At 41.2% G+C, this 26,896-nt stretch overlaps 1 protein-coding gene, 14 non-coding genes and 1 pseudogene across 15 annotated transcripts; 14 read left to right on the top strand and 2 right to left on the bottom strand.

Annotated features, from left to right (window-relative positions):
* Positions 1-7,299: 7,299 nt before the first annotated feature.
* LOC125561805 (transcription initiation factor IIB-like) lies at positions 7,300-8,226 on the bottom strand. Its single transcript, XM_048726245.1, has one exon. The coding sequence runs from the start codon at positions 8,224-8,226 to the stop codon at positions 7,300-7,302; it is 927 nt and encodes a 308-aa protein (XP_048582202.1).
* A 5,184-nt stretch (positions 8,227-13,410) lies between these two features.
* LOC116616710 lies at positions 13,411-15,199 on the bottom strand (annotated as a pseudogene).
* Positions 15,200-21,180: 5,981 nt separating this feature from the next.
* On the top strand, positions 21,181-21,251 carry Trnag-ucc. The gene has a single exon. It is a non-coding gene; the product is annotated as a tRNA-Gly (tRNA).
* A 216-nt stretch (positions 21,252-21,467) lies between these two features.
* Trnag-ucc lies at positions 21,468-21,539 on the top strand. Its single transcript has one exon. It is a non-coding gene; the product is annotated as a tRNA-Gly (tRNA).
* Positions 21,540-21,755: 216 nt separating this feature from the next.
* Trnag-ccc lies at positions 21,756-21,827 on the top strand. The gene has a single exon. It is a non-coding gene; the product is annotated as a tRNA-Gly (tRNA).
* Positions 21,828-22,187: 360 nt separating this feature from the next.
* Trnag-ucc lies at positions 22,188-22,259 on the top strand. Its single transcript has one exon. It is a non-coding gene; the product is annotated as a tRNA-Gly (tRNA).
* A 216-nt stretch (positions 22,260-22,475) lies between these two features.
* On the top strand, positions 22,476-22,546 carry Trnag-ucc. Its single transcript has one exon. It is a non-coding gene; the product is annotated as a tRNA-Gly (tRNA).
* A 360-nt stretch (positions 22,547-22,906) lies between these two features.
* Positions 22,907-22,978, top strand: Trnag-ucc. Its single transcript has one exon. It is a non-coding gene; the product is annotated as a tRNA-Gly (tRNA).
* Positions 22,979-23,482: 504 nt separating this feature from the next.
* On the top strand, positions 23,483-23,554 carry Trnag-ucc. The gene has a single exon. It is a non-coding gene; the product is annotated as a tRNA-Gly (tRNA).
* Positions 23,555-23,769: 215 nt separating this feature from the next.
* On the top strand, positions 23,770-23,841 carry Trnag-ccc. The gene has a single exon. It is a non-coding gene; the product is annotated as a tRNA-Gly (tRNA).
* Positions 23,842-24,201: 360 nt separating this feature from the next.
* Positions 24,202-24,273, top strand: Trnag-ucc. Its single transcript has one exon. It is a non-coding gene; the product is annotated as a tRNA-Gly (tRNA).
* A 215-nt stretch (positions 24,274-24,488) lies between these two features.
* On the top strand, positions 24,489-24,560 carry Trnag-ucc. The gene has a single exon. It is a non-coding gene; the product is annotated as a tRNA-Gly (tRNA).
* Positions 24,561-24,920: 360 nt separating this feature from the next.
* Positions 24,921-24,992, top strand: Trnag-ucc. The gene has a single exon. It is a non-coding gene; the product is annotated as a tRNA-Gly (tRNA).
* Positions 24,993-26,016: 1,024 nt separating this feature from the next.
* Positions 26,017-26,088, top strand: Trnag-ucc. The gene has a single exon. It is a non-coding gene; the product is annotated as a tRNA-Gly (tRNA).
* Positions 26,089-26,303: 215 nt separating this feature from the next.
* Positions 26,304-26,375, top strand: Trnag-ccc. The gene has a single exon. It is a non-coding gene; the product is annotated as a tRNA-Gly (tRNA).
* Positions 26,376-26,734: 359 nt separating this feature from the next.
* Positions 26,735-26,806, top strand: Trnag-ccc. The gene has a single exon. It is a non-coding gene; the product is annotated as a tRNA-Gly (tRNA).
* Positions 26,807-26,896: the final 90 nt, after the last annotated feature.

Here is a 26,896-nt window from a genome sequence, read left to right as displayed (position 1 = left end):
GATGGCAAGCATTGAGGATTATATGGAAGAGGAGCCTAAGTCTAAGGGGAGCTCGAAGGGTGAGCCTCTCGAAGACGATGTTGAAGTCAAACGAGAATCGCTGGCTATTCTCGCATCTCTTGGGACTACGAAGGAATTTCTTGGTGTGGACATGAGTTTAGGGGATATCAAGAAGCTCCCGGCGAAAGACGTCGAAAAGTACTTTGTTCGCTACCAGACTGTCTTAGGCAAACAAGTTACTGATGGATTAGTAGAATCAGCACTTCAAGTGGTGTCTCAAGTCATTTCCTACGTGGTTCCTGTAGATGACACCGAAGCGCTTAGCAAAGACTTACAGAACGACGAGTTGGTTAAACGCGAATTGTCAAACTTTGCAGGTCTCTTGGTATTGAAGGGAGGAAGGATGGTAGCACTTGCTAGTGCCCTCTTTCGGGTCGCTAAGCATGTTAAACTAACACCTTCACAGGAGACTTCCAACAAACTTCAAGAAGTTTCAAGCACAACTGAGCAAACTCTTGAGCACACCTGAGCACACCTAAGCAAGCTCTTGAGCACACCTGAGCACGTCTAAGCAAGCTCTTGAGCACAACTGGGCAAGCTCTTGAGCACAACTGAGCAAGCTCTTGAGCATGATGTGATTTAAAGATTCTTTATCCAGAGTAAAGAATCATGTCTGACGAAAATCAAGAGGTTGAGCAAATCACAAAGGACCCTCCCCCCAGGAAGAAGAGTGCCGCTAAGGAGAAAGATCCTATAAAAGTCGCTTCTGGTAAGAGAGTTGCCGAATATAATAGGAGGTGTAGAGAAGCACTTGCTAGGGAGATGAAACGCGAGGCGGAGGCGAGTTCAGAAGACGCTGCACGAGCAGAGACACCCCACCAAGAGGGAGCTCGAGGGGATAGCCTCTCGGACGCTTGGATTCCAGAGCTATCGTTTACAACTGTACTGGCTCTAGTTGGAATAGGGCTCACCGCATTGGATATGTATATGCGTTTTTACAAAAAGACGCCCAAGATCAACGCCAACGAGACTGAAACTTTCGAGAGGCCCGCCGCTCGAGGGGCTAGCCTCCCGAACGCGACGCCAAAAATAGGAATGTTGTGATTTAAAGATTATCTGAATCTGTAATAAATAAAATCATGTCAACTGAAAACAAACTTGTGAAAACGATCACCGACTCAGCAGTCATCATCGGATTAGCCGCCGGTATGGGTTATGTTGCTAAAAAGGCTATGAAAGAGTCATTCATCAGCGACCCTTCGTCAAGTGTTACAAACTACGCTAAATGGGTTGCTGTCCTGTCCGGTAGTATGTATCTGAAAGATTATCTGGAAACACAAAAGATTTTGCCAAAACCGCTGTAGGCGACTTAAAGATCTTATAGATTGATTAATAAATGGCGAGTATAGCATTTATGATTGGTGGGGCTATTCTTAATGCGACGGCGTTTGTCGGAGGGAGTTACCTAGCGAGATACTTATCTTCTGACGCTACTCATGTTGATAAAGAAAAAATAAGACACGATAAAGCGCTTGAAAAGTATCAACAAGCAATGGGTGATTGGCAGAAAAAAAGACAGGAATACCAGGATTGGTTGACTGAACAATACAACGATAAAGTTCGTGCGGATGAGAACGATAAAGAGACGGATGAGGCCTTCAAACTATACGCTCAAACACATCCAGATTTTGATTTGAAAGAGCCCGAGCTCTCAGATTACTACAGACCAAGTAGCAACCAAAAGATGGGAGAGATGGCATATGTTGGAGGTGGAATGTTAGCCCTTGGCTATGTAGCGAGTAGGTGGATATGAGCCGGCACGACTTAAAGATTTCTTATTTTCAAACAAAATAAGAAATGGATATAGATTTTGATCCCACAACAGAAGAAGGTAGAGAAGATTTGAATACTACTGTAGACGAAGATTATGACTCTCTTATTCCAAACGATGGTGAGGGAAGAGAATCATGGAATGAAAGGATTTCAAACAGATTTGGTAGAGGTGCAAGCTATGTGAGTAGGAGGTTGACTGACTTATGGAAAACACGAAACCCCGGGAGGGCTGTCCCCGAGTACATGGAGTTACAGAATATGGGAGGTTCTCCTTCAACGGACACACTTAGGGTAGACCTTTTGTTATCGAAATATCCAGATCTTGATGAAAATTTAGTTCAGATTTCAACGGATGAGAGAGGAAAACAATTCATTTCCTTCTATTCTGCGAGAAAAGGTGGTTGGACTATACCAGAAAGGTTGTATAATGAGGATAGAACGGTGCGGAAGAGTGTTGACACCAAAATCAGATCCGGAAAGTACAAGCAAATTCAGATTCAACTCGATGAACTAGACGCTACAGCTAATACACTCAGAGAAGAAGAAGAGAGAAACACCGAGCAAATGAGAAAAAATAATGAGGAACGAAGTGAAACAACTAACCAAGAAAGACTAAGAGCTATAGATCGTAAAAATGAAGAGCTCAGCGAAAGAAATTCTGTCATAGATGAGACTTTGGAAGAGAATCAATTGGAGAGAGAAAATCTTGAAGAGAGAATGTCGTTGAAAGATCGTGTCAAAGCGATTTTTAAGAAATACGGATTTACAGTCGCTGCTGTCGTTACCGCTGTGGGCGTTGTTATCGGTGTTATTGTCTCTAACTTGAATACGGGTTTGACTAGTGTCGCAAAAGGTGTTGGAGATGGTCTGAAAACAATAGGCAAAAAATTAGGAGAAATACTCCCAGGAATGGTTGGTGCGATAGCTAGTTTCATATTTAGAACGGCGGGTGAAGTTGTTGGCTTTTTAGCTAAAAACGCTTGGCTTCTCATCGTCGCTGTCGTTCTGTACTTCGTAGAACGGTTTAAAAGGAGACGGAAATCATAACAAATGGTATTACTTTACATTGAAGGGAACGTTGGTGACTTTACCGTCTATTTAGAACACCCTATTGAAAAGCCGCGGTTTATCGCGCTGCGAGGATGTGCGTTTCATAATCGTTGTAACAGTCTCTCAAGCGAGGGAACGGTCTCCGACGGTGAGAACATTATCCTTAGGATCCCCGCGGGGCAGTATACGATCGAGACGCTAAAACGTCAAATAGATGGGGGTATGCGTCTTGGTGAAAAGCCAATCTCTATTAGAGACTCGTCACTCGAGGTTCATCGAAACGTTGTGTTGAATGAGCCGCTTGCCTGCCTGTTAGGACTCAAGACCAGGGAGCTGGAAGCAAACACTCGCCACAAGATAAAGACGATAGGTCACGAGGCTATTTTTATCCACTGCGACCTTGTGAACGCGTCTGACTCCCTCCAACAAGGGGCGCCCTCACAAGTCCTAGCAAGTGTAGAGCTTGATGAAGGAAAGATATACCTCAATCCAAGCGATCCGGTACGGGTTAGTACCACATCAGTCGGTTACGTGAGTAGTCTCCGTCTTAGTATAAAGGGCGGTGACGGAAACACAATAGAGCGCGGTCTCTACCCGATACGTCTAATCTTAGAAATTACTTAAAGAATAAACTCTCCCCATAATAAAGCTATGGAAGAGTACAACTCAATCTACCCGAACGTACCCCGAGGGGTCAGCCCCTCGGGTGATAACTTCAGACTCCAAAAGACCCACGATGTTTTGGGAAGTTTGGAGCAAGAAGTTAAACATTACGAGAACGTGAGGAAAAAGTATAAACGAGGGCAGAGCGTGTTTTCAAAGTTAAGTGTGGTCTTAGGACTCTTATCCGTCATTCTTGGGTCTAGTGGTTTGGGGACTTCTCTGTCGGGTTTTGGTATCGTCGTCGGAGTTCCGTTGGGTGCTTTGGCCGGTGTTTTCGGTCTTATGTCTGTAGGCTGTGCGGCGGTTTCTAAACGGCTGTCGCAAAAAGTCTCCAAGCACGACCAAACAGCGGCGATGGCAAAGGCAAAAGTAAATAGCATACGCGACCTGGTCTCTAAAGCTTTAAAAGACAACAAAATATCAGACGAAGAGTTCTCTTTAATCTTGAACGAGTTGGACAAGTTTGAGGCTCTAAAGCTCCAGATCCGTCAAAAGTCGGTAAGAGAGGACGAAAAAAACGTAAACATTACCAAGCTGAGGGAAACAGTAAGAGAAGAGATTTTGAAAGACCTGGCGAGTCGACCCGCTCGGTGAAATTTCTGTACGAGAGAACTCCCGTCGGATGGATCTATGAATTGAGATGCGTAAAGGACTGATTTAAAAACATCTTATATGTCATATAAGATGAAGTTTACAGAATTTGCGAAAAGGTACCCCTACTACTCACGCTTCAGGTTCTCTGCCGACGAGCACGGCAATGTGCAATTCGTTTTCAATGGGGACGAATACGATCCATTCGACAAGAATGGGAATCTAGTCAAAACGTTATATCACTTCCCTGGTAATAGCTGGAAACCCGAGAATATCCAGGATTTTCTAGTCGCCGACGACACACAAGCATACAAGGAAACGATCCAGCAACTGTTTGGGTTCCCAAAACAATACAGACTAGACGCGCGTGCAGAGTACAAGATATTGCCGTGGGACGAAAACCCTACGAGAAATAATTACGTCTCTTTCGATGTTTTTATAACACCAGAGCTGAAGACACACTTTGTTTTTAGGGACATATTCACTGACAGCGAGCTTGTATTCAGAACAGCAAAGGAGGCTAGTAGGTGGCTCGACGCCCCGAACCTCAGTTATTGGAGTCAAGCCTTAAATTTTGCTATGTTTTGCGCGACTGCTGGATGTGGTGTGACGCGTGACATGATTGACAACTCTCAAGTGGGGTCATTCTACAGATTTCACATCATTTTCACTATCAGACGAATATTAAACGAGCTACAATGTCCTCTCCCGAAAGATAAGCTTTTTAGTTGGAATAAAAACTTCTACAGCGAAGCAGCTTACCAAAAATTAAGGACAGAGTTCCGGACTGGTGGTGATTTTCGGTTCCTTGGACCGATAAATCATGGGTTAGGGAACGTTTATAATTATGATTATCACGGCTTGTCATCTTCTAACGACAAGTATAAGCCTTATGGCACCATTGATCAATTACACGACGAATGGGACGCTGCCAAAAGCGACCACGAACACATGAATCACTTTGAGATCGAGTACCTGAAAGACCTTAGAACTGGGTTTCAGTATGAGTGGTTCTTTCCGGAAAAATCACTGGGGTTAACCAAAGCTGGGTTGTCTAGGATAAACCAGAGCATCGAAGCCTTTGTTTACTGTATTCTAGGCGCGCAAGTTCAGACCCGGTCGTCAATCGTCGGTGATAGCGGTTCAGCTCAGGAAACGAAACAGGTCTTCACGAAACTCTTTGAAAGCGCGGTGGTGGAAAACAGTATATCGAAAAGTATACAACGGTATCAGTTTGCTTTACAACAGGCGAGACAAAAACTAGACCTGGCTTTCGCCCTCGGTTGTTGGTTAAGTCCATCGTATCTTGTGATAAATAACAACACTTCAATCGCTGGTTATAATAACAAGTTACAAAAAGCCACCACTGATATGAAACTGGGGCTGAATCCGATAAATAACGAGATAAAAACGATCCCAAAACATAATATGGGTCATTCAAAGATTGTGTTACCTCATACCGAGTCAGTCACGGCTCACAAACCGGAACCGGAGGCGAAAACTAACCCAAAGCCGGACGTGATTAAACCCACGAACACGCAGCACGAAAATAACCTTGTCACGATCACAGCCTTTACGGCTGGTTTAGCTTGGTATCTATTCCGGTAACATGCGGGATGCATGTGGACGGATGTGACGTACCGCAAGAAGACAATACCTGTTCACATGCGCATACCAGACCACCCTGGCGACCGCGAACTCTCAATGTAAATACAAAACCTATTTTCAGAATCGCTAGTTGTTAGGGTGATTAGGAATGTATGTGTTTTGTAACGTGAGACGCGTTACAAAACTGAGTGGGTCAATGTTAATTTCCGTTACACGTTCTGCAATGGTGCTTTTGTCTATCGTGTTCGCATATTTGAGACCCTCCGCATAACTTACAAAAGGGTCTCTGTTTGCCGTGTTCACACATCCCTTTCCCCTTGCAGTCTTTACAGACATATCTTGCTCGTCTGTGCTCACAAATGCTACCGCCGTTACATTCTCTGCACCGCGTTTTTCTCCGGTTGTGAGGGCAGATTTGCGATCCGTGACAATCTTTGCAATAATATTTCACTCTACCATGAAGACACTTATAATCCGTTGTTCGCTTTACGGGGGATACTTTCGGGTCTTTCACCGTTTGGTTCTCCATTTCTATCAAACCGGTCATGTCCTTAAATCACTTTTCATTTTTTTACGCCTCGATACTCACCCTCCTAGCCGGCCGACGTCTACCTGGCGAAACACTCTTCCAACATTCCCTTCTCTTGCTCATCAAGACACCAGTCCCAGAACCTGTCCGGGTGCCAGGCCACTGGCATTAGTTCGTCCTCCAGCTTTCTACGGAATCTCACCTTGTGTAGCTTCTCCGGGAGCTCCTCATGCACGAGACCCCACCTCCACGCCGCACGTAGCACCGCGACAATTTCGTGTAGACCCAAAAACCGCGCGTAGTTCATATGTACAATGAGATCGGTCGCGCCCCACTCCAAGCACATCCTGACGATCTCGAGGTTGCCAGATTCGGTGGCCGGTGTTATAGCATAGTCCGGGTCAAACTCGCTGAAGTTTTCTCTCAGCAACTTTAGAACCTCAACGTGACCATTGTACGCCGCCTCAGCGGTGGCCCAACCAACATCGACATCGACACCTAGATCTATCAATAACTCAACAACCCCCACCTGACCTTCCGCCGCCGCAGCACCCATGGCCTCGGTCATGGCCTCTCCTCCGTCGGCACAATACTCGTCCATCACCTTCAAAACCTCTACGTGGCCGCCTTTCGCGGCCATGGACGCTGGATACACGAAGTCACAGGCGCCCGACTCACAACACATCTTAACGATCTCGGTGTGGCCGTTCATTGCGGCCCTGACCATCGGCTTTTCGAAATCCGTCGCACCCCAACTCTTACACAACCTCACGGTCTCGACGCACCCCTCCCACGCCGCGAGCTCCATAACGGCGTCAAAGTCTGCGGCTCCCCACCTCGCTAAGGTGGCGGCTTGATCCTCCACGGTGAGATTTGTAAGACTTCCAGCACTTTGCATATCCATTTTGTTATTACATCCACGTCTTTAAACCACTTTTTTCGAATTTTTTTAGACGTGTTAATTCACATCTACTCCGAACTGACAGTTTTCTGGAAATCCTGATTTCTCTGGAAATCAGGAAACATCATACCACACCAGGCGTACCCAGGACTGTGGCCACTTCTCTCGCTTTCCTACTGATGGTTAACTCGGAGACGCCCGTTCTTTCGGAGAATTTTTTAAGTGTAATATTGACCCCCTTTAGCCGTACCCAGTAATAGGTTAAAGCGACCGCAAAGGATTGTGGGCGAGCGCGATTCAACTCAGACGAGCGGTTCTTAGATCTGTAGTAGAGCTGGACCACCTCTCCCTTCTGTGTGGGGGACGCCGAGAATCTATCCATCACATCGCGAATGTGGTCCACGACGGTGGGAGACGTTCCGTGTAGTAAGTAATCTTTAGGCGCGTTAATACTAAAGATTTTTAGACCCTTAAGGCAACTCTTCCTGCTCAATCCAAAAGTTTCCATCAAGGTTTTCGGTGTCTGACACTTACCGGACATCTTGTAGGCGTAGTAGACGCATGCAAAGACGATCGCCTTCCGTGGGTCGCCGCGAAAAATCTGGCCTTTCGTCACCTGAGTGTATATCTCGTTAGCTTTGGCTACAATTACCCCGCTAAAACCCATGCCCTCCACATCCTTGTCAATATTTCTATCCTCAGACCTACGTACCTGGACCCGACTTGGATCCGAAGACCGTTCGCCGTCGGAATGTCCGTAAAAACCCCATTCCCTTTCGTGCGCGATCACGCGTTGCATCTGTTCCCCGCACTCTAAGCAACTAGTGACCCCGTCTTCTGTGACTAGGTCGTCATGATTGCAAAGGGTGTTACTACTATCCTCGTCTCCCAAGGAGGCTCTACTAGTCTCGTATTCGGTGAGGGCTCGGTCAAACAGTGCAAATTCCGGCATGAGGGTGGGGACGTCAATCTCAGGCACCGGTCCGCCGGGGATATTATATGGTGGTGGTGACCGATCTTCAACCGTGCGTTCAACTGTTCGTTCCTCCATTTTATTAAACTGTTCATGTCTTTAAACCACTTTTCAAAGGCTTTTCAGATGTGAAGCTGAGAGGCTATCCCCTCGAGCTCCCCCTAGGTGGGGTCTAAAGTCTCCACACCACATCTGTGGACTAGTATCTCACCCATCTTTTTTCGCCATACCGTGGCATGGAGACTAACATTGCTAAAACACCGAGGACAATTGTCGCCGCTCCGGCCACAAACCCAACGGGGTCGAAGCTTCCGTATTCTGAGTCTTCATAGTAATCAGCGTCACAACAACAGTGTTCAGGCCCCGCATCCGCAGTGTTACTCACATTCACCTCCAGCACCGGACAACCGCCGGCTGTAGCCGCATCGTTTTTAATCTTCACCTCCGTCTTTAATGTCATTTTATCTATGACCCCATTCGTCTTTAGACCAGAATAGCCTCCCGAGCTCCTCCTAGGTGCGACACGTGACAAAGTGATTGACAGGTGGGCTTGGCTATCACGTGACAAAGTGATTGACAGGTGGGCTTGGCTATCACGTGACAAAGTGATTGACAGGTTTTTGACAAAATGATTGACAGGTGGGCTTGGTTATCACGTGACAAAGTGATTGACAGGTTTTTGACAAAGTGATTGACAGGTGGGCTTGGTTATCACGTGACAAAGTGATTGACAGGTTTTTGACAAAATGATTGACCGGTGGGCGTGGCCGTCACGTGACAAAGTGATTGACGGGTGGGCGTGGTCGTGCAAGAGATCTCTAGCAAACTCGCGCATGCGCAGGTCGCGAGGCTTGGCGGAGGTGCGCGGAGACTTTCGCGCCATTTTGGAATGAAATTTGGGGAGATCAAAAAGTTGCGCCAGCTGCGCCAAAACCCTACTACTCAGTTTCATAATTATTTATAATATAGACACCAGTGTTTTGCTAGGTAATAAGCTTATATACACAACTCGTAAAATTATAATATAGGAAACTACATTCGGGACCTCGAGTGATGAATTCTGATGAATCATTTGAAGCGATTTTGTCTGTTTTCTGTGTATGTCTATATAATTAAGATAAAAAACGGTGGTAGTAAGATTACATGGCCAATGCTTACAATTCAGCTTTCTCTGCTCTAATATTCGCACTCCAGCTTCATGGAGGACGCCATCTTGTGAGTAGAATACAAGTGTCACGTGGTTTTACAGTATGTAAGCGACATACAGAGAAACCACGTGACTGTGACGCAAGATACTAAAATATCTTGACTGCGGGATTTTCGAACAATGTTTTAAGGGTAAAATAAATAAGTTATTTACCGACTTGAGGTCGGTCCGAATAGAGAAAAACTGTGACAGAGGTCTGGGAAATGCTGACCGAGGCCGGACCTCCCAGCCGTTAAATAACCTATATATTACACCGCCATCTGGTCGCTCTCGCCTTTTTCCCATCAAACCCGCGTATAAGAAACACACACAAAAAACTCGACGATTTTCACTAGTATCTTGATGATGATTTTAGATGTTTGGCCTACTAAAAGCGACAACAAAACAATTTGTCGCACACGACTGTCACCGTCAAACACTAAGTGATATTAAAACACACCTTGCAGATATAAGTAAAGATAATCTAGTGAGTGTAAATCCATGCAAATCTAAATTTGATCTTTGAACTGTATTTGCACAAAATACAAACATGAAATTTACATACAAATTTACAACCCAAGCAAATTATTCAAAGTTGATCTTTGAACTGTATTTGAACAAAATAAAAACATGAAATTTACATAAAAATTTACCATCCAAGCAAATCAATCAAAGTTGATCTTTGAAATGTTATTTGCACAAAATACAAACATGAAATTTACATACAAATTTACCATCCAAGCAAATTATTCAAAGTTGATCTTTGAAAAGTGTTTGAACAACATGCAAATATAAAATTTGTATACACGTTTACTACCAAAGCAAATCAGGCACCAAATATAGTGCCTGATATTTACATCATATTTGCGCGATAGGCAAAGTTGTGTAAATCCGTTTTTTCGTCGGGAAAAGATATCACGAAAGAATCGAAAAAGAAAGCATTGTTACTACTTTGTGCACGAATAGACGTGCAAGAGATATTTTAAACGCTAACCGACCCATTAGAAAAGGCGCCAACCGGAGACAAGTGTTATAAACAAGCGATATAAGAATACTCGACAGCTACTTTAGCCCGCAAATCAACGTGCCTTACGAGAGACATTGTTTCAGACAAAGGAATTATAAGGAACGCGAAACGGTAGACCAGTTTGTCACGAGACTGTCCCAAATTGCGGATAATTGTGATTTCGGTGACAAAAAAAACGGAACACATGAGAGATCAATTCGTCGACAAGTGCAAGTCACACGACTTACGGAAGAAATTTCTCTAATCCTGGGCGCGCTCAAGAGCTTGCTAGAGCAATGGAAGCTGCAGAAAGTTAAGCGAAATCTATAGCATAACAGCTTCAAGACAGCAGGGAAAGTCAACTCTTTAAGAGGAAGAGAGGAAAAGGAGAAGTTATTGACAGAACGCCTTGGCAAGACCTATACTGAGTAGACAGACCAGTGAAATGCTAGGAGTTCTGCGGATGCAAGTGAATACGGTTCAAGAGGATGAACTGTTCGAAGAATACAAGTAGTGTTTTACAGGAGTGGGAAAATTAAAAAAATTCCAAGCTAAGATACATGTTGACTAGTCTGTAAGACTTTTTGCGAAGAAAGCCATAACTTTCGGGTTAGGAGGCAAGGTCAACCAGAAGCTTGAGGAGCTCAAGAACCTTGACATCATTGAGAAGTGTCAGGGCCTACATCTTGGGCTAGCCTAGTTATAATACCCAGGCCATGGAGAAATAAGACTATGTGTTGACATGAGAATGGCTAATGAGGCTGTGGTACGGGAACGGCACCCGATAACCACTGTGGATGCTATTCTGTACAACTCAAATGGGAGTACATTACATTCAGCAAACTAGACTTCAAGTGGGGCTTCAATCAGATTGAATCGGATGAGCAGTCTAGGATTATCACCACATTTCTGACACGAAGGTCTCTTAAAGCACAAGCGGCTCATATTTGGCATATCGTCTGCACCAGAACTCTACCAGCACATCGTGCAGCAAGTATTGTCAAGCTGCGAGCCTTCAATATTCACGACGACATAATCGCACTTTGGAGGAACATGGTGCAAAGCTACAGAAGACTCTTGATCTGCTGGAGAACAAGGGTTTAATCTGGATAAGGAGAAGTGTGTTTTCAGGATGTCAGAACTGACATTTATGGGCTATGTCTTGTCTAGCAAGGGGATTGGTCCCACAGAATCTAGGATGGAAGCAGTATTGAGTGTTAAAGAACCACAGATACTCGCAGTTGAAGGACTCATAGAAATTAGCATCGGGATCATTATCATTTAGGCTTAATCGATTGGTACTTTCAGAAAGTAATGGGTTAAATTTTAGGCAAGCCAATCTGTTCGGATCAAATTTAATTGAACCATTTTGTTGCTCATAGAGCGCTAGTTGAAAATCCTCATCTGTAAGATGACAAAAAGGCAAAACCTCGCAAAGAGGAATGAAACTACCAGTGCTGCTACTTAGCTCACTATTCGCCGGCTGGAGATTCAGCGTTCTTCCTTTCTTTTATAACCAAGCGATCCAAGACAAAATACGCCATCTTGCCCGCTTTCCTTGCTTCCTTCATCTTGGGGATTTGGCCTTCACATTTCATCAGATTAGCCCTCGCCAGGTCTTCCCGCTAAGTACAGGCCTTCAGGCTTGACTTTCCTTGCCTCCCGTATCACGGCCTCGCGTTGTTTCCAATCACGGAGCTTGCAAACGATGGTCCTTGGCTTGGTCTGCTCGCCGCCACGGGCTTTCTTTCTGCTCTCAACCCTGTGAGCTTGTTCTATTTCCACGTTTTCAAAACCAAATTTGGTTTTGATGGCCTCTTTTACCTTTACCTCTGCGTCATACCATGTTTCGCCTTCGGACTCCTCTATTCCTTACACCTGGATATTATTTCGGCGGGACTGGTTCTCGAAATATTCCAGGGAGTTTTTTACCTGGCCGATACCGTCTTCTGCTGTCTCAAGCTTTGACGGCTTTAGTTAGTTTATATCTTTTTGAGAAAACTCGAGGCTAGCTTTTATCCCAGCAATTTTGCCGACAAGCTCGTCAACCCGGACGTTAATTTCCAAGATTTTTTTAGATATAGAGGGGGGTCTCCCATGCCATCAGGTCAGAGGGAAATTGTATGAGGGAAAACTCTGCCATGGAGAGTCTGAAAACTTAGAAGGTAACGGGGAAGCCAAAAATCCACCAGGAATTTTAAGTCCCCAGTCTGTTTTAACCAGGTCAGCAGCATACCTGTCAACTCTCCAGGTCTCCAGGTTTTAACGTGAAATCACCAGGTTTTTGGCAAAAAATTGAACCAAAAAAAAAACAAACAAAAAAAAAAAAAAGGTCTACGGACCAAGTCTCAAGGTTTCTGATCACATTTGATTGACACATATGAAGTGGTAGGGGGTGTATGAAAGCAATTTGGCCTGTTAGCCAAGCTATTTTTCTTAGTGTATTTTTGTCATAAAGAGCTTTTTACGTATTTATGGTTTGCTTAAAAGTTGAGAAAAAAAGAGACATTTGGGTATTAATTAGTTGTTTCACTAATTTAAACAAATCCCCTATTTTTTTATTTGACAATGTTGTTCAAATGATCATTCTAGATTAGGGCTATATGACTTTCAAAAGATTTCTCATCACAACTTGTTTATTATGATAGTCATAAAAAGACCATGAGTTATATGACCACTATTCTTAGTAACATTACCCCACAATGGTATCACCTGTTTTTAAAAGTTTTTCAGTTTTCAGGTAATATTGATTGCAAAATAAAAAGTTTAAGCCAACTATAAATCAAAATAGTGTTGAAATGTTTCACATTCCTTTTTATTTTATTTCTTACTTTTATCTTTGTCATAACCAAGGCTTGAGTCTTTTTGACTGACTGCAAATAATCATAAACACAAACAAAATGAAAGCAATATTTCTTCAATGTCAGATACATTGAGTGTAATCTGCGTCCCCCCAAAAATGACACAGATGGGGATGGGAAACATTTGTTGTTGTTTTTATTTGGGTATGCTAGTGGAGTATCTGTTAATTATGTGAGCCTAGAACACTTTAAAAAAGGACAGCAATTATACAAAGCTGCTATGATTGCAATTGTCAGTTGTACTGTGACGGAAATGGATAATATGTTGATTGTTCTTTTTCGGGGGGCTTTTGGATATTTATTTTTAAAATGTTCTTGGGATCCAGACTCAAAGAATTTTAGAAAATATAAAGAGTGTAAACATTGCTTTTATTATTATCTCCTTATTTTTTCTATACTTCATATATGAGATTTAAAGCTTTGAGGTCAAAACACTGCATTTGTCTAATAAATGTCATCTTTATTTTAAAAATGCTCAAGTCCAAAACTCAGCATTGGATACAAAATGCACATGAAGTTCATTTTTGAGTAGATTAATTATCATGGCAATTATAATGGTCAAGTGATTCATACTTCAGTAAATATAAGTTAAATAATAAAAAAGATGGAAAAGTCTCTGCAATTAATCTATAATTAAAAGAGCATAGGCAGAGACTTGCGGCCTTGACTATGGACAAGGAACAGTAAATTCAAGGCTTTTCATAGTTACTCAGAAATTAAAAGGGCAGAAAAGCATTGAATTTACTGCTCCTTGTTCATTTTTTCTATTAGGGACATCAAGAGCTTTGTTTGTGCAATTTGCATTTGCTGCTGTAACTGCATCTCTTGCTGTCGCTGTTGCTGCTCCAGCTGGGATTGCTGTAGCTGTTGCTGCCACTGCCGTTGTTGCTGTTGCCATTGCTGCTGTTGCAGCTCAAACTGTTGGCGGCTTTGTTGCTGAAGGTGCTCTAGCATCCCTTCCTGCTGTTTGAGTGCTGCAGCTGTCTCTTGCTTTCTTAGTTCAAGCTCTTCTTTTTTTAACTCAAACTGTTCCTGCGCCTGATAGTAAAACATATTTTACCATAATAGGGAGTGATCTAAAACTACATGCAAAAAGGAAATTTATAAGAATGCTCAACTTTAAACACAATACCACAATCACAACTTTTATTCCTTATTATGAAAATCTTCCATCACACACAAAATTCCCCCCCCAATTAACAGGCATCCACACACACAGCTTCATGTTGATTCATCAAGACAAGATCCATGATATACATCCACAACTACTGAAGCACAATAGTAATTAACAATTTCTTCACTGTGTGTGTCAATGCCTCCTTGGGTTTTAAAGTATTTTGGCATAGAAACATTAAATTCATTATCTACTACCCAGGAAGAGAGCATTACCGTCCCAAAGGGGAAGCACCCCCTCCCTAAATTTTTGAGGGGTCAGATTTACTTTTGAGGAAAGATATTTTACTTTTGACGAAAGATATATATTATTACCTTCTCTCTTAAATATACAGGGGTTTCGCTCCCATTCCCTTTTCTTTTCTTTGCCATTGGCCCATCATCTTCCTTCCTTTTGCTCGTCTCCCCCAGCTTCTCCATCGCCCGGTTCCGCATCTGCTCCTCCCCCTTCTGTCTATCCAAATCCTTTTTTTCATTTGCTGCTTCCACTTCTAACTTTGCTTCAGCAAAGCGCTCCACCAGCTCCTCTAACAAACGCTAGCAGTTTGTTAGCTCCGGCGTATCAATCCCACTTGCCTTCATCTCTTCTGCTATCTTTTTTTGTATTTTTTTTTTTTCAAGAAGACTGTACCGCTCTCGGACAGAACGCCCCTTCAGTTTGCAGCCATTTGATGAGAATTGTGGGATGACATTAAGTGCCTCTGCCACACCCTCCCACACCTTCCCTCGCTCTGTTGATCCAAGTTTATGAACCCATGGCTCATGGACCATAACTTCCATGAGCATCGATTTGTCGTGAATTGCATTCCACTTTATTGCCATCTGTAAATAGAAAAAAAAGTTTGTCATTTGTCTTCCCAAATGTGTTAACTAATTTAGACAAGAGTTTATAATGTTATCGCTGAACTGATGAAATTATCAAATAAAATCCATGCTTGCATTTGTTTGTGTGCTACTTCCTGAACGAAACGAAAAAAAAACTTGAATATATTCCTAGGAACAAATGTAGGAAGAAATATCGCCTTAAAACTACATTGGAGGCGTTCAAACATATTTCTCTGTAATGATTTGCTTGGCTATGTTTTGACAAGTTGACAACAAAAATACGCTACGATAAAAGCAAATGATTTCGCAAAAATAAAAGAGAGGCAAGTTATTTTAACTACCCAATTCCATTTCCATATACTTTCTGCATAATTCAAAAGTTATCTGGCAGAAGAATAACCAATAGATAAAGTTAAAAGCAATAAAAAGTACTCACGTTTTGGCTGAAACGGCAAACGCCGGTGTTTCACGTACTCGACGACAACAAGACGGCAAAATAAACCGGAAGACGCGTCACTTTTGGTCTAAAAGATGACGTCGCCGCGTCACACAACGTCGTTTGCCGTCGCCGTTTTGAGTTGCGTAAGGTCTCTAATATAGAGACTACAGCAGTCCATGGACGATTTTGATTTGTTTGAAAAAGCTGTAAGTTTATCTGTTGATGTAAATACAATGCATGCGAAATTTTTCTCCAAACAATGTCTGAGGTCTCGATTTGCATACTTTTTTGCTTCTGAGTTTGCCATGGAATGGCCAATAAACAGACCCAAATCTGTACCTTATCGTGATAGAGAACCAAGCAGAATCCTCATTCGGCAACTCACACGTATAATGCTTAAAATCAGGAGTTTTATATTACAAAGAATGTACCTGTGTCATCTAGAATACATTGCCAATACATTGTCAATAAATGCAGGACAAACACTCAACACATGGTAAATTAAAACAAATAAAGGCCAATGGGTTTAGAAAGCAACCTAGAATAAAACACAGGTTACATAGTGCTGGAATGGAGCCAACACATAGTAAGATGAATTCAAGAAATCCTAAACTGTTATATACAATTATACATAGTTTATACAATTGGGCAGAATGGCTGGACATTTCCGTATGCCATAAATTAAAAGACAGAAATCACTGGCGCGTTACCTCATTAACTAGCCGGCGGGAGGTTCAAATACAGAGAAAATGGCCGTCAAGGCGCACGACTAAAACTGTCATAACTCACTAACGCTTTAGTTTCGAACAGCCTTTCACAGGAACCATGTTGAGCAAGAGTAGATCTTTATACTGATATGCATCATATGACGTTTGAATGGAAAAACCCGGGTATGTTGGGCTCTTGAATATCAGTCATTTTTCGTATAAATTTGTATGAGCAAGAAACTTCAATTAGCGATTGCCGCAAAACCGTGAGGTCCTGAAATGCCTTCACGGGATTTTGGTAGAGCACGATTTTAGCTTCAAAATGAAACTTTTTGCGTGAAAATCGACGGAGAATACAGGGGTACATCAGAAGAAAAACCACAAAAGTCTTATGAAAAGCGTAAAAAAAGTGCTAATTATTCAGAGTTAGTTTACAAGTGCAAACCACTTTCTACACTCCCTTGGGATCCGGCAGTCAACCATGCGAAGACCGCGCTAAATTTAAATAGTGATATATCAGTCTTAGGTATTTGTCAGGATAATTTGTATGAGGCGGGTTTTTATGTATTTCGTCTTGTTTTTATTCTTTAAAGAAGAAAATAAACAATTATTTTTTTGTAAAAGAGAGAACGTAAAAGACTGAAGGGTGCTCTAAGATGAGGTCCTTTGAGATATTTAACAAAGCAAAAATAACACGAATTCAAAACACGACTCTCGCGCATATTTCCCCTATATATCCCCGGTGATACATTACGAACCCCGACGTAACTTACACCAAAATGATCCCTGGAATGTGTAGACTAAGTATTTTGTTTTTATTTTTGTGAGTTTCCAGTGGCGTAGGTACGATCAGCTATAGTTTTATTCCGATTCACACTTCGGTGTTTAACAAGAAAGCAGAAACAGACGAATTCAAAACACGACTCTCGCCCTTATTTCCCAAATACATTACGATCTCCAACATAACTTATACCAAAATGATTCCTGGAATGCGTAGACTAAGTATTTTGTATTTATTTTTGTGCGTTTTCAGTGGAGTAGGTACGATCAGCTATAGTTTTATTCCGATTCACACTCCGGTGTTTATAAGAAAGCAGAAACTGACGAATTCAAAACACGACTTGATCGCCTTTCCCCCCCCCCCCCCCCCCCCCCCCCCCCCCGAAATAGCAGAACTTCGACGTAACTTATACCAAAATGGTCCCTAAAATATATATGCGATTTCTATAGTGCGGGTAAAATCACGGCAAAAAAAGTCGAGTTTGCACCTAGCGCAGACATGTGGAATATCCGGGGCAAACGTGGAATATTCCATTTGTCTGCGCGCGTCTTCCCTGGGAGAATATTCCGTGTCTTACACGGGTAGAAGGGAGCGATAGCGTACCGCATCCGCAAGTCTTCCTACCTATGATTATTAGGCGCTTACTAAAGTATTCGCCGTGTCTTCCGCTAGTATTCGCTAGCGTAAGCGCGTGTGTTCCGCAGTGCAGACAGGGTGATTATATGTGCATACCTAAATATTCCTTAGGTTTTCCTATAGGTGATTATCTGCGCTTACTCGAGTATTCGCCGCGTCTTACGCTAGATTCGCTAGCGTAAGCGCGTGTCTTCCGCAGTACAGACAAGGAGATTATACGTGCATACCTAAATATTCCGTGCATACCTAAATATTCCGTGCATACCTAAATATTCCGTACGCTAGTATTCGCTAGCGTAAGCGATTGTCTTCCGCATTACATACAAGGTGATTATATGTGCATATCTAAATATTTCCTAGGTTTTCCTATAGGTGATTATTTGCTCTTACTCGAGTGTTCGTTTGCGTTTGGAGACAGTAAAACTTTGGACATAATATTCATGTTAAAAATAGTTTATTAACAATGTAAGTCAGTGAAATGTAAAATACAAGTGCATACAGTCTTCAGAATAACAAATCACATAACATGCTTACATAGTTAGTAGGGTTGCTAAGCCAGTGATAAAAACATAAATACGTTCTATAGCTAATTTCGCGTTACATCAATAATCAGCACTTAGTGAGGCAGTACTAAGTTCAATAAGAAACTGATTTATTAAAAAAATAAAAATTTATAAACATGTGCAACAAATTGTAATATTTAGAGTGTAGTATGTAGTCAAGCCAGAACAAAAGGGAACAATGAATTTGGGGTGTATTAGTAATGAATACGCTAAAGAGTTTTCCAGTGGTTTATGAACCATTCTATTAGAATTTTATCAAAAGAACATATTTATTGTGTTTTAAGGTGACGCGGGTTCGATGGTTTATAATTTGTTTATGAAATTCAAACCAAGACTTGTTGCGCTAATATTTGTAATCCATCGAATCCTAAAAAGCCAGAAACCACAGTTACAACAATATAGCTGTTTGAAATAAAAAGCCAGCTATTGCCGAATTTGGCATTTCATTGAAAGCACCAGTTTTGATAAAACATATACTTTTTAGTATATATCTATAGAAGAGTGGTCTAACATGCAAGTTCGACGGCGCTTGCATGCAGTTTTGATCTATCAAAATATTTTGAGTACATCGATATCAACGCTTTCAAATAAAAGGCATAAACATTTGGCAATTTGCTTGTTATAATCTCTAAACAGCTATTTTTAGTCCATGGTATTTGGTTTTTCAGGGTTCGAAAGAATTGTAAAACCTGTGTTAAAACAAGTTCGTATCAGCGCGGTTATAATAGTATATTTGTTATTTCGCGTCTGTTACAGAGGGGTGCGTAAATACACAAACACGCGAAAGCACACTTACAAACAGGAAGAAAGCTCTGCTAGCAGGGTTGAGGGCCTAGACACTCAAAGCTACCCAGGCGCTTGTGGAACACCTACTAAGTTAAAGGCATGACAAATAATAATTACTAATTTTACAATTACAGACTTATCTATTGTGATTGGTTCTGATTAATAATCACCACAAACATCATACTGTAGTCCTTGTAGTCCCTTTTCCTGCAGAAAAAAAAGAGAGGAAAAATTAATAGAGATTATTTACTATTTGTATTTAAAAATAAAGAAAAACAAAACAAGAGCAACACATTAGACAGCAAAAGTGACAAAAGTTCATTGTTATCCAGCCTAGTTTTTATATACAATGCTCAGGAATACTCTACACAGCAAAATTGATAAGTTTATAAACAGTAAGGACAGCACAACTAATGAAATCCTCAGAGCTAATAATCTCTTTACTGAGTGATGAACCAGTAGCGTGTCAGCTGCTGATAAATAGCTTGGTATCGCACTACCGAAGCCTCGAACGAAATATAAATCATAACAGAATAAGTTCTTTGTTTGCTTCGCTGTTATCCAAAGAAATTAAAGGTTATTGGCTTATCTCCTTATAAATAAATAGCTTGGCTAAATGGTATTGTAAGTTTTATAATTTAGTTTGTCAGGACATTGTTATCGAAGCTTTACTTTCCCCCGAATATCCTGACCCACAAAATATACTCTTAACTCACTATTAACTTTATAATATGCATTCCACTGTATCTGCGTCTTGAAGAAGATAGGATTTCGAGGTAGAGGCAAAGTTATAACACAAAGTTATAACACGCGTAACGCTGAGGCGGTTAACCGTCGACCAACTAAGACCGCCAAAATTTTGAAATGAAATAATTGGCTGGCCCCTGTACCGCTTTTGCTATCAGTAAAAATATTTGCGAATACACACGGAAGACTTGGGAATATTCCAGATCTTACACTGTAGAATATTCGAGCAGACGCGGTGTCCACCTCATGTCTTACCACCGGGGAAGACTTGCGGAAAACACGAGTTTACACCCGTGGATTATTAGGGGAAGACATGCGAATACGAACGAGGGTTACCAAAGGGGGGTTATGAAGACATGCGAATATGCGCGTAAGACATGGGGAATATTCCAGATCTTACACTGTAGAATATTCGAGTAGACGCAGAGTCGACCCCATGTCTTACCACCGGGGAAGACTTGTAGAATACACGAGTTTACACCCGTGGGTTATTAGGGGAAGACATGCGAATACGAACAGAAGGGGGGGTACCAAAGCGGGGTTATGAAGACATGCGAATATGCGCGTAACTAATGAGTCATGGTTGTCATTGTCAATTAATTTCAAGATAATTGGAACAAGTGAACCGTTGGTGGTATAATGTTTAGCATAGCTGTCTTCCAAGCAGTTGACCCGGGTTCTATTCCCGGCCAACGCAAATTCCTTTTTGCTAGTCAAGGATTCATGGCTGTCATTTTCAATTAATTTCAAGATAATTGCAACAAGTGAAGCGTTGGTGGTATACTGGTTAGCATAGCTGCCTTCCAAGCAGTTGACACTACTTCGATTCCCTTCCAACGCAAATTCCTTTTTACTTTTTAAAAAGTTTTAGTTGTCATTGTCAATTAGCGTTGGTGATATAGTGGTTAGAATTCCCAAGTGCTTCCCAAGCAGTTGACCCGGGTTCGATTCCCGGCCAACGCAAATTCCCTTTTTCTTTTCAATGAGTTTTAGTTGTCAATGTCAATTAATTTCAAAATTATTGGAACATTAGAAACGTTAGTGGTATATTGGTAGCATAGCTGCCTTCCAAGCAGTTGACCCGGGTTCGATTCCCGGCCAACGCAATTTCATTTTTACTTGTCAATGAATCATGGTTGTCATTGTCAATCAAATGCAAGAGTATGGTAAAAAATGAAGCGTTGGTGGTACAGTGGTTAAGATAGCTGCCTTCCAAGCAGTTTACCCTGGTTAGAATCCCCACCAACATTATTTTATTTTAACTTGTTAATGATTCATAGTTGTCTTTGTCAATTAATTTCAAAATTATTGGAACATTTGAAGCGTTAGTGGTATAGTGGTAGCATAGCTGCCTTCCAAGCAGTTGACCCGGGTTCGATTCCCGGCCAACGCAATTCCAATTTTACTTGTCAATGAATCATTGTTGTCATTGTCAATTAAATGCAAGAGTATGGTAAGAAATGAAGCGTTGGTGGTACAGTGGTTAGCAAAGATGCCTTGCAAGCAGTTAACCTGGTTCGAATCCCGACCAACAAAATGTAATTTTTACTTGTTCAAGGATTCAAAGTTTTCTTTGTCAATTATATTCAAGATGATTGCAACAAGTGAAGCGTTGGTGGTATAGTGGTTAGCATAGCTGCTTCCCAAGCAGTTGACCCGGGTTCGATTCCCGGCCAACGCAAATTCCCTTTTTCTTTTCAATGAGTTTTAGTTGTCAATGTCATTTAATTTCAAGATGATTCGAACAAGTGAAATGTTGGTGGTATAGTGGTTAGCATAGCTGGCTTCCAAGCAGTTTACTCGGGTTCGATTCCCGGCCAACGCAATTTTATTTTTACTTGTCAATGAATCATGGTTTTTATAGTCAATTATATGCAAGAGTATGGTAAAAAGTGAAGCGTTGGTAGTATAGTGGTTAGCATAGCTGCTTCCCAAGCAGTTGACCCGGGTTCGATTCCCGGCCAACGCAAATTCCCTTTTTCTTTTCAATGCGTTTTAGTTGTCAATGTCATTTAATTTCAAGATGATTGGAACAAGTGAAATGTTGGTGGTATAGTGGTTAGCATAGCTGCCTTTCAAGCAGTTAACCCGGATCCGATTCCCGGCCAACGCAATTTCAATTTTACTTGTCAATGAATCATGGTTGTCATTGTCAATTAAATGCAAGAGTATGGTAAGAAATGAAGCGTTTGTGGTACAGTGGTTAGCATAGCTGCCTTCCAAGCAGTTAACCCTGGTTCGAATCCAGACCAACAAAATTTAATTTTTACTTGTTAATGAGTCATGGTTGTCTTTGTCAATTGATTTCAAAATTATTGGAACAATTGAAGCGTTGTTGGTACAGTGGTTAGCATAGCTGTCTTCCAAGCAGTTGACCCGGGTTCGATTCCCGGCCAACGTAATATCATTTTTACTTGTCAATGAGTCATGGTTGTCATTGTCAATTAAATGCAAGAGTATGGTAAAAAATGAAGCGTTGGTGGTACAGTGGTTAAGATAGCTGCCTTCCAAGCAGTTTACCCTGGTTAGAATCCCCACCAACATTATTTTATTTTAACTTGTTAATGATTCATAGTTGTCTTTGTCAATTAATTTCAAAATTATTGGAACATTTGAAGCGTTAGTGGTATAGTGGTAGCATAGCTGCCTTCCAAGCAGTTGACCCGGGTTCGATTCCCGGCCAACGCAATTCCAATTTTACTTGTCAATGAATCATTGTTGTCATTGTCAATTAAATGCAAGAGTATGGTAAGAAATGAAGCGTTGGTGGTACAGTGGTTAGCATAGCTGCCTTTCAAGCAGTTAACCCTGGTTCGAATCCCGACCAACAAAATTTAATTTTTACTTGTTAAGGATTCATGGTTGTCTTTGTCAATTAATTTCAAGATTTTTGCAACAAGTGAAGCGTTGGTGGTATAGTGGTTAGAATAACTGACTTCCAAGCAGTTGACCCGGGTTCGATTCCCGGCTAAAGCAATTTCATTTTTACTTGTCTATGATTCATAGTTTTCTTTGTAAATTATATTCAAGATGATTGCAACAAGTGAAGCGTTGGTGTTATAGTGGCTAGCATAGCTGCCTTCCAAGCAGTTGACCCGGGTTCGATTCCCGGCCAACGCAATTTCATTTTTACTTGTCAATGAATCATGGTTGTCATAGTCAATTAAATGCAAGAGTATGGTAAGAAGTGAAGCGTTGGTGGTTAAGTGGTTAGCATAGCTGCCTTCCAAGCAGTTGACCCTGGTTCGATTCCCGACCAACAAAATTTAATTTTTACTTGTTAATGATTCATGGTTGTCTTTTTCATATAATTTCCAAATTATTGGAACAAGTGAAGCGTTGGTGGTATAGTGGTTAGCATAGCTGTCTTCCAAGCAGTTTACCCGGGTTCCATTCCCGGCTAACGTAATTTCATTTTTACTTGTCAATGAGTCATGGTTGTCATTGTCAATTAAATGACAGAGTATGGTAATCAGTGAAGAGTTGGTGGTACAGTGGTTAGAATAGCTGCCTTCCAAGCAGCTGACCCTAGTTCGAATCCCCACCAACAACATTTAATTTTAACTTCTTAATGATTCATGGTTGTCTTTATCAATTAATTTCAAAATTATTGGAACAATTGAAGCGTTGGTGGTACAGTGGTTAGCATAGCTGCCTTCCAAGCAGTTGACCCGGGTTCGATTCCCGGCCAACGCAATTTCAATTTTACTTGTCAATGAATAATGGTTGTCATTGTCAATTAAATGCAAGAGTATGGTAAGAAATGAAGCGTTGGTGGTACAGTGGTTAGCAAAGATGCCTTGCAAGCAGTTAACCTGGTTCGAATCACGACCAACAAAATGTAATTTTTACTTGTTAAGGATTCAAAGTTTTCTTTGTCAATTATATTCAAGATGATTGCAACAAGTGAAGCGTTGGTGGTATAGTGGTTAGCATAGCTGCTTCCCAAGCAGTTGACCCGGGTTCGATTCCCGGCCAGCGCAAATTCCCTTTTTCTTTTCAATGAGTTGTAGTTGTCAATGTCATTTAATTTCAAGATGATTGGAACAAGTGAAATGTTGGTGGTATAGTGGTTAGAATAGCTGCCTTTCAAGCAGTTAACCCGGATCCGATTCCCGGCCAACGCAATTTCAATTTTACTTGTCAATGAATCATGGTTGTCATTGTCAATTAAATGCAAGAGTATGGTAAGAAATGAAGCGTTGGTGGTACAGTGGTTAGCATAGCTGCCTTCCAAGCAATTAACCCTGGTTCGAATCCCGACCAACAAAATTTAATTTTTACTTGTTAATGATTCATTGTTGTCTTTGTCAATTAATTTCAAAATTATTGGAACAATTAAAGCGTTGGTGGTACAGTGGTTAGCATAGCTGTCTTCCAAGCAGTTGATCCGGGTTCGATTCCCGGCCAACGCAATTTCAATTTTACTTGTCAATGAATAATGGTTGTCATTGTCAATTAAATGCAAGAGTATGGTAAGAAATGAAGCGTTGGTGGTACAGTGGTTAGCAAAGATGCCTTGCAAGCAGTTAACCTGGTTCGAATCACGACCAACAAAATGTAATTTTTACTTGTTAAGGATTCATGGTTGTCTTTGTCAATTAATTTCAAGATTTTTGCAACAAGTGAAGCGTTGGTGGTATAGTGGTTAGAATAACTGACTTCCAAGCAGTTGACCCGGGTTCGATTCCCGGCCAGCGCAAATTCCCTTTTTCTTTTCAATGAGTTGTAGTTGTCAATGTCATTTAATTTCAAGATGATTGGAACAAGTGAAATGTTGGTGGTATAGTGGTTAGAATAGCTGCCTTTCAAGCAGTTAACCCGGATCCGATTCCCGGCCAACGCAATTTCAATTTTACTTGTCAATGAATCATGGTTGTCATTGTCAATTAAATGCAAGAGTATGGTAAGAAATGAAGCGTTGGTGGTACAGTGGTTAGCATAGCTGCCTTCCAAGCAGTTAACCCTGGTTCGAATCCCGACCAACAAAATTTAATTTTTACTTGTTAATGATTCATTGTTGTCTTTGTCAATTAATTTCAAAATTATTGGAACAATTAAAGCGTTGGTGGTACAGTGGTTAGCATAGCTGTCTTCCAAGCAGTTGATCCGGGTTCGATTCCCGGCCAACGTAATTTCATTTTTACTTGTCAATGAGTCATGGTTGTCATTGTCAATTAAATGCAAGAGTATGGTAAAAAATGAAGCGTTGGTGGTACAGTGGTTAAGATAGCTGCCTTCCAAGCAGTTGACCCTGGTTAGAATCCCCACCAACATTATTTTATTTTAACTTGTTAATGATTCATAGTTGTCTTTGTCAATTAATTTCAAGATTATTGCAACAAGTGAAGCGTTGGTGGTATAGTGGTTAGAATAACTGACTTCCAAGCAGTTGACCCGGGTTCGATTCCCTGCTAAAGAAATTTCATTTTTACTTGTCTATGATTCATAGTTTTCTTTGTAAATTATATTCAAGATGATTGCAACAAGTGAAGCGTTGGTGTTATAGTGGCTAGCATAGCTGCCTTCCAAGCAGTTGACCCGGGTTCGATTCCCGTCCAACTCAATTTCATTTTTACTTGTCAATGAATCATGGTTGTCATAGTCAATTAAATGCAAGAGTATGGTAAGAAGCAGTTGACTCTGGTTCGATTCCCGACCAACAAAATTTAATTTTTACTTGTTAATGATTCATGGTTGTCTTTTTCATATAATTTCCAAATTATTGGAACAAGTGAAGCGTTGGTGGTATAGTGGTTAGCATATCTGTCTTCCAAGCAGTTGACCCTGGTTCGATTCCCTACCAACAAAATTTAATTTTTACTTGTTAATGATTCATGGTTGTCTTTTTCATATAATTTCCAAATTATTGGAACAAGTGAAGCATTGGTGGTATAGTGGTTAGCAACCCGTTGACCCGGGTTCCATTCCCGGCTAACGTAATTTCATTTTTACTTGTCAATGAGTCATGGTTGTCATTGTCAATTAAATGCAAGAGTATGGTAATCAGTGAAGAGTTGGTGGTACAGTGGTTAGAATAGCTGCCTTCCAAGCAGCTGACCCTAGTTTGAATCCCCACCAACAACATTTAATTTTAACTTCTTAATGATTCATGGTTGTCTTTATCAATTAATTTCAAAATTATTGGAACAATTGAAGCGTTGGTGGTATAGTGGTTAGCATAGCTGCCTTCCAAGCAGTTGACCCGGGTTCGATTCCCGGCCAACGCAATTTCAATTTTACTTGTCAATGAATAATGGTTGTCATTGTCAAATAAATGCAAGAGTATGGTAAGAAATGAAGCGTTGGTGGTACAGTGGTTAGCAAAGATGCCTTGCAAGCAGTTAACCTGGTTCGAATCACGACCAACAAAATGTAATTTTTACTTGTTAAGGATTCAAAGTTTTCTTTGTCAATTATATTCAAGATGATTGCAACAAGTGAAGCGTTGGTGGTATAGTGGTTAGCATAGCTGCTTCCCAAGCAGTTGACCCGGGATCGATTCCCGGCCAACGCAAATTCCCTTTTTCTTTTCAATGAGTTTTAGTTGTCAATGTCATTTAATTTCAAGATTATTGAAACAAGTGAAATGTTGGTGGTATAGTGGTTAGCATAGCTGGCTTCCAAGCAGTTGACCCGGGTTCGATTCCCGGCCAACGCAATTTCATTTTTACTTGTCAATGAATCATGGTTTTTATAGTCAATTAAATGCAAGAGTATGGTAAGAAATGAAGCGTTGGTGGTACAGTGGTTAGCATAGCTGCCTTGCAAGCAGTTAACCTGGTTCGAATCACGACCAACAAAATGTAATTTTTACTTGTTAAGGATTCAAAGTTTTCTTTGTCAATTATATTCAAGATGATTGCAACAAGTGAAGCGTTGGTGGTATAGTGGTTAGCATAGCTGCTTCCCAAGCAGTTGACCCGGGATCGATTCCCGGCCAACGCAAATTCCCTTTTTCTTTTCAATGAGTTTTAGTTGTCAATGTCATTTAATTTCAAGATTATTGAAACAAGTGAAATGTTGGTGGTATAGTGG

The sequence above is a fragment of the Nematostella vectensis genome, chromosome 4 (assembly GCF_932526225.1).
Source record: "Nematostella vectensis chromosome 4, jaNemVect1.1, whole genome shotgun sequence".
NCBI classification, from domain to species: Eukaryota; Metazoa; Cnidaria; class Anthozoa; order Actiniaria; family Edwardsiidae; genus Nematostella; species Nematostella vectensis.
The sequence above is the reverse complement of the archived record's forward strand: the minus strand, read 5'-3'. Positions and strand labels throughout refer to the sequence as shown.